The 13,910-nt window shown below is 49.3% G+C and overlaps 1 protein-coding gene across 1 annotated transcript; it reads right to left on the minus strand.

The window, feature by feature from the left end:
* Positions 1-11,490: 11,490 nt before the first annotated feature.
* On the minus strand, positions 11,491-11,856 carry LOC109756957 (uncharacterized). Its single transcript, XM_020315788.1, has one exon. The coding sequence runs from the start codon at positions 11,854-11,856 to the stop codon at positions 11,491-11,493; it is 366 nt and encodes a 121-aa protein (XP_020171377.1).
* Positions 11,857-13,910: the final 2,054 nt, after the last annotated feature.

Raw genomic sequence — 13,910 nt, forward strand, 5'->3', positions numbered from 1 at the left:
TTTTTTTTTTCTTTGTGTGTATTCCGGATGTTGAGTATGTGTAAATGTATACATGTACAAATTACATTAGAGTACGGAAACTTCACTCTCATATATTTATTTTATATATTATAAGAAGTGCATTTTTTGTGCTAATTGTGTGGAAATTTTTGTTTTTTTCATTTTCTTTATTCCTAAGGGTAATAGCAATTCTAATTGTTTTGTGCTATTTTTTTTCTAATTAAATACATTTTTATTATTATGTGTATGAATGCATGAGAGTACTATACAATATTTGTGTAAATTATACTAGACTGCTAAAGTTGCATTATTATATGTGTATTCGCTGCATATTATAAAAAGTTCATTTTCATTGCAATGTTGTGTGCAAGTTTTTTTTATTTTCTTTCTTCTTAAGAGTAATACCAATGTCACTAATTTACTATATCTTAGAAAACTTTATTTGTTTTATTAAGTTTAGTTTTTAATTCATATCCTATTTTTAAGGACGATACCAATGCCACTAATTCCTTCCTTGTTTAAAAACTTTGTTTTTATGTAAAATTCACTATTATATGTTTATTCTTGCATCACTAAAAAATTGCAATTTATGTGTAAGTTCTGTGAAAATTGTATCATTATTATCTTTACTTTATTTCTTCTTAAAGGGTGGTACCAATGCCACTATACTTGATTTCTTCTTAGAAAAATCTATTTTTAATTTTGTGTTTGTAAGTAAGTATACACGCAAGTATGATACACCATGTGTGTAAATTATAGTGGAGAGCAAAAATTGCACTGTATATGCTTATTTTTTGCATATTACAAAAGTGTAATTTTAGGTTATACTTGTGTGCAAGTTATTTTTTAATTTTCTATCTTCTTAAAGGGTTTCATTTTCCCCTAGAAGACTCCATTATTTTGTTTTAGTTTTAGTTTTAGTATTTTTTTCTTAAAGGGATTCATTATTCCTTAGAACAATTCATTATTTTGTTTTATTTTTATTTTTTGTTTTCTTTCTTCTTAAAGGGTTTCATTCTTCCCTAGGAAACATTATTAATATTTTTTGGGTTTTTTATTTTCTTTCTTCTTAAAGGGTTTCAATCTTCCCTAGAAAATTTATTATTTTGTTATTGATTTTTATTTTCTTTCTTCTTAAAGGGTTTCAATCTTCCCTAGAAAAATCATCATTTTGTTTTCATTTTTATTTTTATTTTTATTTTATTTCTTTAACGGTAATTCCAATATTTTTCCTCTATTATGTGGTTATCCTTTGTATTATAAAAAGCGCAATTTTTGTGTAAAATGTGTGCACTAAATTATTCCTTCTTAGGAAACTTATTTTTTGCGAAACTTATTTTTGATTCCACTAAATAATTCCTTCTTAGGAAACTTATTTTTTGCGAAACTTTCACCATTATATACTTATTCTTGCATATTATAAAAATGCAATTTCTGTATAAATTGTATACAAATTTTGCCATTATTTGAAATATATATTCATTTTCTCTAGAAAACTTCATTATTTTTACTTTGTTTCAGTTTTTATTTCATTATTTTCTTCCTTAAGGAAATACTAATGCCACAAATTCATTCCTTACTAGAAAACTTTTTTTTGCGAAAAATCCACTATTATATGCTTATTCTTGCATATTATAAAAAGCCCAATTCGTGCGTAAATTGTGTGCATTTTTTAATTTTCTTTCTTTCACTTTTAAGGGCGATACGAATGCATATTATAAAAAGACGCAAATTCTATGTAAATTATGTGCAAATTCGGTTATTATTTCTATGAGTTTCTTTTTCATTTCCTTTCTTCTGGAGGGTAATACCAATGCCACTAATTCATTCTTACTTAGAATAATTCATTAGTTTGATTTTGTTTGATTTTTCTTCATTTTCTTTCTTCATTATGGGTAATACCAATGCCAGTAATTCATTACTTGTTTGCAACCTTTTTTTTTGAGAAAATTCCACTATTATATGCTTATTCTTCTATATTATAAAAGAGTGCAATTTTCTGTGTAAATTGTGTGCAAAATTCATCATTATTTTTTTGATTGTTTGCATTTCCATTTTTCTTTAAGGGTAATACCAATGATACCTTCCAAAAATGCCTTATAAAAAGGTAGTACTAATGGCACTTATTCATTTCATTTTTAAAAAGTTTTCTTTGCGAAAAAATCCACTATTACATGCTTATTTTTGCATTTATGAAAATGCGCAATTTCATTGTAAATGGTTTGTAGTTTTTGTCATTATTTGTTTTCGTTATCTCTTTCTGTCATCTTTAAGGTTAGTACCAATGCCACTAATTCATTCTTAGATACCCTTTTTTCACAAAATTCCACTAGTATATAATTATTCCTGGATATTTTTTTAAAAAAGTGCATTTTCTATGTAAATTGTGTGCAAATGTTGTCATTTTTTTTTTAATTTTGTCTTCCTAAAGTGTAATACTAATGGCATGAATGTATTATTAAAAAAAAAAACTTCTTTATGGGTAATACTAATGGCATCAATTCGTTCCGTCTTAGAGAACTTTCATTTTGCAATAATTCCTCTATTATATGCTTATTCTTACATATTGTAAACAATCGTACTAGCAATCTTCCTGTACATACACATTATCAGCTCATACCGTGCACCAAACGGTGCTAGATCGAATCATGTCTTGTCCAATCGGGCTCAGCTCATCTCATTATACACACACGTAGGACAACTCGTCATAGCACCGCTTGGTTATGAAACAGTACCAGATTAAAGATTTTTTATTACGGAAACCAAATTAAAGATTCCACGAGTCAGCTTTACTACTATTAGTTAGCCTGCATGGCCGCCACTAGGCTGGTTCACTACCACCGCTAACCACACCACAGCTAGCAGCCTAGCGGTGCATGTCGTTACAGTTTTGTCAATATTAAGGCATGCACCAGCCGGTCCACTACTACCAAGGAAAGCGTCGCTAGTACACACATTGACTGAAACAAAATGTGGTCGACTAATATTGTTTTCAGTGGACTGTCATCTAGTCGCTCCCGATAGAAGTAGATACAGGATAGAAGAGATTGAGATAGTTAAAATTACATGGAGAACATTTCTCAAACTCTAATACCCTCCCTTAATCTAAACTATCATATGTTAAGATTTCTCTTGAATTCTTCAAAAGGTTTAACTGGCAAGGCTTTAGTGAACCCATCTGCTATTTGATCCTTGGATGGAATGAATCTTATGTCCAACTTCTTCTCTGCCACTCTTTCTCGCACAAAATGAAAACCAATTTCAATATGCTTAGTTCTGCCATGAAAGACTGGATTAGCAGAGAGATAGGTGGCTCCCAAATTGTCACACCATAAACATGACACACAATGTTGCTTAATTCCCAACTCATTAAGCAATGATTCCACCCAAATAATTTCAGCAGTGGCATTTGCAAGTGATTTGTACTCAGCCTCTGTACTTGACCTTGATACTGTAGCAATACATCCTGCCCAGTCAGCATTAGAGAAAGCATTAACAAGGAAGAACTAGAACGTCTGAACTGAAGTCCAAACTCACAGTGTGCTTAATGTATCGTACAATGCTTTTGACAGCTGTCCAATGAGTGGTGGTAGGAGCATGCATATATTAAAAAACCTTGTTTACAACAAATGATATATCTGGTTGCGTCAAAGCCAAGTACGGTAGAGCTCCAACAGTGCTTCTATACTTTGTACTCTCTTCCTCCTTAAGTAATTCACCTTCATGTGCTGAAAGCTATTCTGAAGAAGACAATGGTGTGGGAGGTGACTTGCAGTCTTTCATTCCCATACGAGCCAAAAATTCAATGGCATATTTTTCTTGACTCAACACAATGCCATCTTGAATCTTTTTAACTTCAATACCTAGGAAGAAGTGTAAATCATCGAGATCCTTCAAAGCAAATTCTGAACTTAAGTTATGCAAAAGAGCATTAGTGGCATTTTGTGAGGAGCTTGCAACTATGATGTCATCAACATAAATGAGCACGAACATGACAGTATTTGCCTTGTTATAAATGAAGAGAGAAGTATCTGCTTTGGATGCCACAAAATCAAGATGTTTCAATTGTGAGCTCAGCTTTGAGAACCATGCACGAGGGGACAGTTTCAGACCATAAAGAGCCTTCTCAAGTTTGCAAACTGTCGGGGTTTTGGTGCGACATATGCCAAAGGATGGCTTATCATGGTGGGGGAGAGTAAGATGTCGCCGGTGCCTGGAAACGGGATGAGGCGTAAACACGAACACCGACGCACTTTACCCAGGTTCGGGGCTCTCCTAGGAGATAACACCCCTAGTCCTGCTCAGTGGGGTCTCCGCATGATCACTATCTCAACAAGTAGCTACAAGTTGCTCCTTGAGCTGTTTTGCTAGAAGAGGAAGAAGGGCAGGGCTATCTCTACTCCTCTCTCTATGTGTGTGTGTGGTCTAAGAGGCTGAACCCTTTGCATGGGTGCCCTGGGGGGTTTATATAGGCCTACCCCCCAGGGGTACAACGGTAATCTGGTCGGATGTGGGACCCGGCCATCAGTGTCTCTGGTGGCCGGCTTCTCCGCCGGCTGCTGGGGCCCGCCACCTGGTGGGTCCCGCCGACTGTCTTGTACTTGGCCGACAGGTCGCGCCCGCCGATTGCTTAGCACTGTGGCAGTGCCTTTGATGATGTGTGCTTTGTCGGGGAGAGCGTGGCTACAGTCCCGCCGCCTGGTGGGCGTTCACTGTAGCCACTCTCCATCTCTTCTGGTTAATGGCGCACAAACTCCAAGGAAGGGGGAGGGCCGCCTAGTCAGGAGCCGGCCTCCCCCTGAGCCGACTGGTCAGGGCCCGCCGCCTGTGGGCCGTACCGACAACCCGTTGTGGGAGCATGGCCTTCTCTGCCATGGGTGATGTCATGGGCGATGTGGCAACAGTGCTGCGCCGGGCGAGGAATGTCCGCCCAGTACGCTGCACTGTGGCCATGCTCCGCCCTGGATTCGGGGGTGGCAAGCTGCACTGTAGCCACGGCCCGTCTCGTCGTGATTACGAGGGTGCTAACTTTCAGGGCACGAGGGGCCGCCTGCTAGAAGCCGGCCTATCTGGAGGCCGCCTGCTAGGGGTCGGCCCACTCGGTGGCCGTCTTCTGGAATCCGCCGCCTTCTAGCAGCCGGCCCCAAGAAGGCGGTCTTTTCCTTGATGCTTGACGGGCGCAGCCGGCCCCGATGTCTTGAAATACCAAGGGAGCCTGATGAGGCTACCGGTGGTCATTTACTCCGACAGTAGTCCCCGAAGCTGGTGGGGCGCCGCGGCTGAGAAGGCGAGGAGCCCCAGCAGCTTCCTACTCTGAGTGGTCAGGTCGCTTTGGTTCCGTCTTCCAAAGTGCCGGCTGGCAGGAGTCGGACGTGACCAGGCAGGCCGCTTGGTGATTTTGAAACGTCGTGGCTGGAGCCAGGTGGCACGCCAGCCGGGCGCCAGGCTTGCCGCCCGCTGTTCGCACACCATGCGGCGCCAGCCAGCCGGGCTGGCCTGCCAGCCCACGCGTGCGACGGGACGTCGCCGCAGGCAGGGGCCCGCCACTACCGGGCCTCGGCACGCGCGCGGATCCGCTGTGGCCGAGGTGGACGGTTGAAATTCCGAGGTGCAGTCATTATCCGCTGTTATGGCGCGGTAATCATGGGGTCGTGGGCGCAGTTATCCCACGACCCCCACGTTCTCGCCCCCTCGGCTCCGCTGCCTGGGGCTATAAGTAGGGGGGAGGAGGGGGGCAGCAGACGCACGCGCGCCCTCCTCTCCCTTTTCGTTCGCCGTTTTTTCTTCTTCTTCTCCGCTGCCGCAGCGCCTCTTCCTCTCGCCGAAGCGCTGCCGCAACTCTCCGTCATTGGGATTCTTCTTGCCGCGGCCTTCTCGCTCCGCCGCGGTTCCGCCCGCTCGCCACCGCACCGTGCCTCCGACGAGCTCCATCGTCCATGGCGCGCTTACGGTCCGGCGATTGGGACGGCTCCAACGTCCATGAGGATCACCTCATGTTTCTTCATCAGACGTGGCGGCTGCCCCAGGAGGCGAACGTGAAGGTACGCGTCCCCCCCATGACTGAAATCTCGTCGGTGCCGGAGGAGGACGAGCGCATCGTCTTCCGGTCACATTTCCTCCTTTGCTTCGGCCTTCCGGCGAGCGGCTTCTTTTGCACTTTCCTCAATTTCTACCAAGTCCAGCCGCACCACCTCACACCAAACACGGTGGTGCTGCTGGCCGCCTTCGTCACCATGTGTGAAGGTTACCTCGGCACTCTCCCCACGCTCGAGCTCTGGGCCGAGTGCTTCTACATCAAGCTCGGCACCGCCGCCAAGGGCACGCCGGCTCAGTGAGCCTGCGTAGCGGTGCGGCGTCCGGGTGCCGAGAACCGCTTCCCGGCCATCACTCTGCTGCAGTCGGCCAAGCTGTGGCAGAAGTCCTACTTCTACGTCAAAAATCTCCACCCGACGATGGACTACATCAACATGCCGGCTTACGTAGCCGGCCCGCCTGCTGAGCCGCGTGCCAGCTGGCGGTACAAGCCGGCCACTCTGCCGGCCACCTCCAACGCCGCCCTCGCCCGAATGCAGGTGATGATGGAGTCGGAGGGCCTCAAGGGCTCGGACCTGCTGGCCGCCTACGTGGCGCGCCGAGTGCTTCCCCTTTAGGCCCGACCGCACATCATCAGTAGCATGAGCGGGCACCAGGACCCGTGCCGGATGTGCACGCGGGACCTGCTAGACGTGGAGGTGGTTCGACTGGTCAATTACTTCTCCAACTTCAAGCTGTCGGAGAAGGACTGGCAGTTCGGCAAGCAGCCGTACGACCGCGCGCACCTGCCGCCTGCGGTGAGTCTTGTTGTTCTTTTCTTTCCTTTGCTTGCTCGAATTCTTTTTTGCCGTCTGGTCAGTCGGCAATGGAACGGGTCTTCTAGACCCAGTCAGCCGCCGATGCTCTAGAGCCGGGCTACGTGTTCATGCCGGACCGGACGCGAAGCGATGTGGATGACCCCGACTTGGGGGCGGCCGCCATGGAGGATGACGACGCCACGGGTGGCGGTGGCGGAGCAGGCGGCTCCAGAGGAGGAGGCGGCCTCGAGGACTGGCCAGATGACGACGAGGAGGAGAACGAGCCACGCCACCCACCGGTCGCCAAAAAGGCGGGCGCGAGCTCTTCAGCTGCGCCGACTACACCAGGCGGCACACCAAAGCACCGAGCCGGCTCGCTGCTGTTCGACAGCCGGCCGAAGAAGCTCAAAAGCTTGTCCGCCACGACCAAGCGGTAGGAGGCCGCCGCGAGGGCGGCCCAGTTCCAGAAGGCCCCAAAGCAGCCCCCGATGGTCTCCGCGTAAGTGCTCGATTTTCTTGCGTTTCCCTTTATTGTTTCTTGCAAACTCTTTCTGAGTTTCTTCTTTTTCTTGTTTGAACAGGGCTCCGCTCTCTCTTGAGCGGTCGGCCTCTGCTTCCGTGATCGGGGCGGCGGAAGGTTCCGCCAACACCCGCCGCATAAACCCGCTCGCTGACCTCTAGGAGGTGACAGAAAAGAATGCGCGGGAGGCGCGCGAGGAGCGGGAGGAGGCGGAACGACAGAGGGCGGAGACGGCCAAGGCGGCACAGGAGAGGGCGGACGCGGCGGCCAAGGCCCAAGCCGATGCCGCGGCTAAGGCTTAGCCGGACGTCGCGACCAAGGCACAGGCGGACGCGACCGCCAGGGCGCAAGCGGAAGAGGCCGCACACGGCCAGACTCCGCAGCTCGTCATCCCCATGCATTCCGCGCCGCCGGTGCCAGAGATCCCGGCGCCGACTGGAGGAGTCGGCGATGACCAGCCGGTCATGGAGAGGGAGGAGGGCAACGCCGTCATCTTGAGGGCGGAGGTGCCCCTGCAAGGGCCGACTGCTGAGGCCCACGGCAGTCGGCCTGACGTGCTGTTGGCACCGCCAGTCGGCGGCGAGCTGGTGGTGGGGGTGACCCCCGTGGTCCGCACTCCGGCATGCTGGAGTGCGGCAAAGGCGACTTCGGCGCCGCGGCCGCAGGAGATCGGGGACGCAAGCTCGTCGGCCCCTGAAGCAGAGGCCACCAGTGCCGCCCCGCGAGAGTGTATGTCTGGGGATGGGATGAGTGTCCTGAACAAGGCTGCGCATGAGGTTCAGACCCAGCTTCAAGCCCAAGGCACCACCCTCCAGAACTACACGAAGGCGTTCTTGCCGACGCGAGCAGCCGTCCGGGTATGCCTCTTGTACTTTGTTTTGATTCTTGTACTCTTCCGTGGGGGCGCGCCAGCGCACCCACTGGGTGTAGTCCCCGAGTTCCGGGCCGGCTGCTGAGCAGGCGGCTCGGAACTTAAAGGTAAGTTCCAAGTGCCGACCCTTTCTTTCCTTCTGTTGTCTTTGTTGCAGGATTACCACAACATCTGTGTGGCCGCCTTCAACTCCCAGGTCCAGGAACTGGCCAAGCGGACCACTGAATTGTTCGACAGCCGAAGTAAGCCTTCATCTTTTCTCTCTTGCGGGGGCGCGTTAGCGCACCCGCTGGGTGTAGCCCCCGAGATTTGGGCCGACTGCTGAGCAGTCGGGCCGGATCTCCCGGCAACCACTTTTCTTATTTGTCGATTTGTTGATTTTCTTGTCTTTGTAGAAGCCAACGCCGCCTTGCAGCAGCAACTGGGCGAAGCCCAAACCGCACTGCACGCCAAGGAGGAGGAGTGCAACAAGGTGGCCCAGGAGCGCAACCGCCTGGTCAAGGAGCTGGCGGACCAGGTGGACCGTCACAAGGCGGCCCTCCAGAAGGCGAAGGACAGCGAGGCCAGGCTCCTGGCCGAGTTCGAGACCGAGCGCTCATCCTGGGCTGAGACAGAGAAGGCGCTGAATGACGGCTTCGGCGAGATCGAAGACATGATCGACGGTGAGTTATCTTTCTTCTCTTTCTGCCGCCGACAATTATATGAGCCGGCTTCTGATTTAAGACTTCTTCTTTTTGCCTGCACCAATTTCTTCCCTGGCTATGCCGTTGCCGCCAGCCAGGCCATCGAGGCTTGCCGCGACGAGCGAAGGCAAGCTGGTACGGAGATCGCGCCCAACGCCCCTCAGACTCTCGCCGAGCAGCTTCTTGCCATCCAGGCTCATCTCCATCCGGCTCATCGGATGCTCCGCCGCCTGCAACGTGTCAGAGCCCAAGTGATCTCCGCCCTCTGGCCAGGTGTCCAGGCTCCGCGCACCCCCAGTCGGACCGCTGACTGGTTAGATGTGGCTTTCGGACGCTTTGAGGCGTGGAAGGGCTCCTCAGCCCGGGCAAGCGCATGGCGGGCCTTGGAATTCGTCAAGGCGTGGTATCCTGGACTAAGCCTAGCCCAATTGGCCACATTCGGGCAGGAAGCCAATGCGGAGTTGGTGGCGGTGAGGCGTGAGCTCAGTCAACGCGCGGCGGCGATCGCCGAGTACACCGTGACCGGCGTTTTCCTCCCCGAGCTGGACGAGGAGGGTGCTGAGGTGCCGCCGAACTGGTTCGGGCTGAACCCGGACGACGGTGAAGACTCGATGGAGGAGATCGCCTCCAGCGACGAAGGCAAGGACGAGGAGGGCAAGGATGGTGGAGACGACGCGCCGGATGTCGGAGCGGACAGCCAGCCTCAGCTCGACCGTGCCTCGAGCAACGAGCCGCGTGCGAGTGCGTCGACTTCTGCTGATGGCGACCAAGCCGAGACTTGCCAGACGGCCACTCCACTAGCCAGCGTCGCCGACTCCACCAGCCTGCCGGACCCGCCTGCTGCTCCTTTGGCCTAGGCGGCCAATTTTATCTTAACTTTTCATGCTTTGTAGTCTCGCGAACAAACTTGTTAAATGTGCGCAGTTCCACCCGCTGGGGGTGTATTCAAACTTCGTTGAATGCTGGCCAAGGGCCTTTTGATATGTAAATTAAATTCCGCATGAGTTGTGCTTTGCCGAGTTCCGACTTGTCTTGCTTCCTGTTCTTTTGGATTTTTTCCTTTGTTGCCTTCCCTTGGATGCCGCCTTGCCAGCCAGACAGCCGCTTTGCGGTCTGTGGCCTGGTCAAGTACTTAGCCATTTGGGAGGGCAAGTACTTTGGCCGTTTTAGAACATAGCAAGTAAGTAAGAAGCCGACCGGCCGGCTGCTCAGCATCCGGTCGGTGAGGCAAGGAGCCGGCTTGGCCTATGTGAGTGCTTTTTGTCCTTAGCCATTTTTCATGTGGGCACCGTTTCTTGCCTTTAACTCTTGCCAGCCGGACAGTCGTTCTGCGAACTGCGGCTTATGGCAAGAAAGGGCTTAGATGCCAGCACATTACTTGTCCGACTGCAGGTAGCACCGAGATAGTACAAGGCGGCAAGCCCCCGGGCCGACTGGTCGAACCCGGTGCCAGGCGAAAGAATGAAATAACACATTCATAGGCATAAAAACTTATCATATAGATAAAAAGAGTAGCCCCCGAGTGCTCCTCGAGGGACCCTATGTCTTTGCGCTTAATACAAAAGGTAGCATGGTACGTACTGCATGAACTGTAAAATCTTCGAAGCAGATTTGCATTCCATGGGCGCTTGGTCTCCTTGCCGCAGTCGTCCCTCTTGCGTGCCCTGGGCTTCTGTGCATCGATCAGGTAGTAGGAGTCGTTGCCCAATGCTTTGCTGATGATGAAGGGGCCTTCCCAAGGGCCGAGAGCTTGTGCTGGCCGGCTGTTCGCTGGATCAGCCGGAGCACAAGGTTCCCCTCTTGGAAGGATCTTGGCTTGACCTTCTGACTGTGGTAGCGGCGCAGACTCTGCTGGTTGATGGCGGACCGCCTGAGTGCCAACAGCCGGCCCTCTTCCAGCAGATCGACGCCATCTTCTCATGCTTCCTTCGCATCTGCCTCCGTGTACATGGTGACCCGAGGTGAGTCGAACTCAATGTCAGTTGGGATGACAGCCTCGGCCCCGTACACGAGGAAGAAAGGAGTGAAGCCGGTTGACTTGTTCGGAGTGGTGCGCAGGCTCCAAAGGACGGTGGGCAGCTCGTCAATCCAGCAGCCGGCCGAGCACTCGAGTGGCTCGACCAGTCGGGGCTTGATGCCGGAGAGGATGAGGCCGTTTGCTCGCTCGGCTTTGCCATTTGACTGCAGATGGGCAATAGACGCTAAGTCCAGTCGGATGCCCTGCGTCATGCAGAAACGAGCCAAAGCGCCTTTGGCAAAGTTTGTGCCATTGTTGGTGATGATGCTGTGTGGTACACCATACCGGACGGTGATATCGGCAATGAAGGTCACAGTAGCCGGACCGTTTAGCTTTTTGATTGGCTTCGCCTCAATCCACTTGGTGAATTTGTCTAAGGCGACAAGTAAATGAGTCATGCCGCCGCATGCTGTTTTGAATGGGCCCACCATGTCCAGCCCCCATACGGCAAAGGGCCAAGTCAGGGGGATGGTCCTGAGTGCAGAAGCCGGCAGATGTTGCTTGGAGCTGAATTTCTGGCACCCTTTGCATTTCTTGACCAGATCCTTGGCATCTTTTAGAGCAGTCGGCTAGAAGAAACCGTGGCGGAAGGCCTTGGCCACAAGGGATCTGGAGGCCTCGCGGTGGCTGCACTCGCCTTGGTGGATGTCTTTGAGGATTGCTTGGCCCTTCTCTAGCTCTACGCAGCGCTGGAACACGCCAGTGACACTGTGCCTCACAAGTTCTCTGTTGACGATGGTGTATGCTGCTGCCCAACGTTGCACCTGTCGGGCCAAAATCTTGTCGGCTGGTAGCTCTCTACTCACCAGAAAGTTGAGGATGGGCTGCGCCCATGATGGTGCTTCGATTTCATCAACTGTCATCACGGCCACTGATACTAGGGCGGCTGGGTTGGGTGGCGGTGGGGTGGAGTCGGCTGCCGCTTGCTGCGTCATTGAAGTCCCCGGGCCGACTGCTGCAGCCCCCTGATACATCTCCATCGTATCTACTTTTCCAAACACTTTTGCCCTTGCTTTGGACTCTAACTTGCATGATTTGAATGGAACTAACCCGGACTGACGCTGTTTTCAGCAGAATTGCCATGGTGTTATTTTTGTGCAGAAATAAAAGTTCTTGGAATGACCTGAAAATCAACGGAGAATATTTTTGGAATATATAAAAATACTGGCGAAAGAATCAAGGCCAGGGGGCCCACACCCTGTCCACGAGGGTGGGAGGCGCGCCTACCCCCCTGGGCGTGCCCCCTGCCTCGTGGGCCCCTGGTGCTCCACCGACCTCAACTCCAACTCCATATATTCACGTTCGGGGAGAAAAAAATGGGAGAGAAGGATTCATCACGTTTTACAATACGGAGCCGCCGCAAAGCCCTAAACTCTCTCGGGAGGGCTGATCTGGAGTCCGTTCGGGGCTCCGGAGAGGGGAATCCGTCGCCGTCATCATCATCAACCTTCCTCCATCACCAATTTGGTGATGCTCACCGCCATGCGTGAGTAATTCCATCGTAGGCTTGCTGGACGGTGATGGGTTGGATGAGATTTATCATGTAATCGAGTTAGTTTTGTTAGGGTTTGATCCGTAGTATCCACAATGTTCTGAGATTGATGTTGCTATGACTTTGCTATGCTTAATGCTTGTCACTAGGGCCCGAGTGCCATGAATTCAGATCTGAACCTATTATGTTTTCATGAATATATGTGAGTTCTTGATCTTATCTTGCAAGTCATTAGTCACCTACTATGTGTTATGATCCGGCAACCCCGAAGTGACAATAATCGGGACCACTCCCGGTGATGACCGTAGTTTGAGGAGTTCATGTATTCAATAAGTGTTAATGCTTTGGTCCGGTACTCTATTAAAAGGAGGCCTTAATATCCCTTAGTTTCCAATAGGACCCCGCTGCCACGGGAGGGTAGGACAAAAGATGTCATGCAAGTTCTTTTCCATAAGCACGTATGACTATATTCAGAATACATGCCTACATTACATTGATGAACTGGAGCTAGTTCTGTGTCACCCTATGTTATAACTGTTGCATGAATGATCGCATCCGACATAATTATCCATCATTGATCCAATACCTACGAGCTTTTCACATATTGATCTCTGCTTAGTTACTTTACCGTTGCCACTGTTACAATCACTACAATACTGCTACTGTTACTTTTGCCACTGTTACCATTACTTCCATATTACGTTGCTACTAAATACTTTGCTGTAGATATTAAGTTATCCAGGTGTGGTTGAATTGACAACTCTGTTGCTAATACTTGAGAATATTCTTTGGCTCCCCTTGTGTCGAATCAATAAATCTGTGTTGAATACTCTACCCTCGAAAACTGTTGCGATCCCCTACACTTGTGGGTTATCAAGACTATTTTCTGGCGCCGTTGCCGGGGAGCATAGCTCTATTCTTTGAGTCACTTGGGATTTATATCTGCTGGTCACTATGAGGAACTTGAAAGACAAGAAAACCAAAATTTATCCCTCAACTACGAGGGGAGGTAAGGAACTGCCATCTAGCTCTGCACTTGATTCACCTTCTGTTTGAGTAAGCTTGCGACACCTAAACCTGCTTCTGCTATTAATTCTGATATGTCGCATGTTATTGATGATGCCACTTCTGCTTTGCATGATACTTATGATGAAACTACTTCTATGCTTGATAATACTGTGCCACTAGGTGAATTTCTTGATGAACAACTTGCTAGGGCTAGAGAGAATGAAATTATTGAAATTGATAATATTGATGAAAGTGATGATGAAGATTCTCCCCCTAGATATGAATTGCCTGTTGTGCCTGAGGGTTATGTTATGGATGAAGAAACTGCTAGAGATTTTCTTGCTTGCAATGATAGGAATGATCTTAAGAAACTATTAGCTAAGCTGAAAGAAAAATCTCTAAGAGGTTGTTTGGATAAGTAGAATATATAGAATCCATTCTCTATAAAGCTGGAAAACAGTCTAATCGAATAAAATCCCGTTTGGCTAC

Source organism: Aegilops tauschii, chromosome 3 (genome assembly GCF_002575655.3).
Source record: "Aegilops tauschii subsp. strangulata cultivar AL8/78 chromosome 3, Aet v6.0, whole genome shotgun sequence".
Taxonomy (NCBI): domain Eukaryota; kingdom Viridiplantae; phylum Streptophyta; class Magnoliopsida; order Poales; family Poaceae; genus Aegilops; species Aegilops tauschii.

What these genes read in the sequence shown, in the direction of transcription:
- LOC109756957 (XM_020315788.1), bottom strand. Translation starts at nt 11,856, where the DNA reads ATGACGCAGCAAGCGGCAGCCGACTCCACCCCACCGCCACCCAACCCA.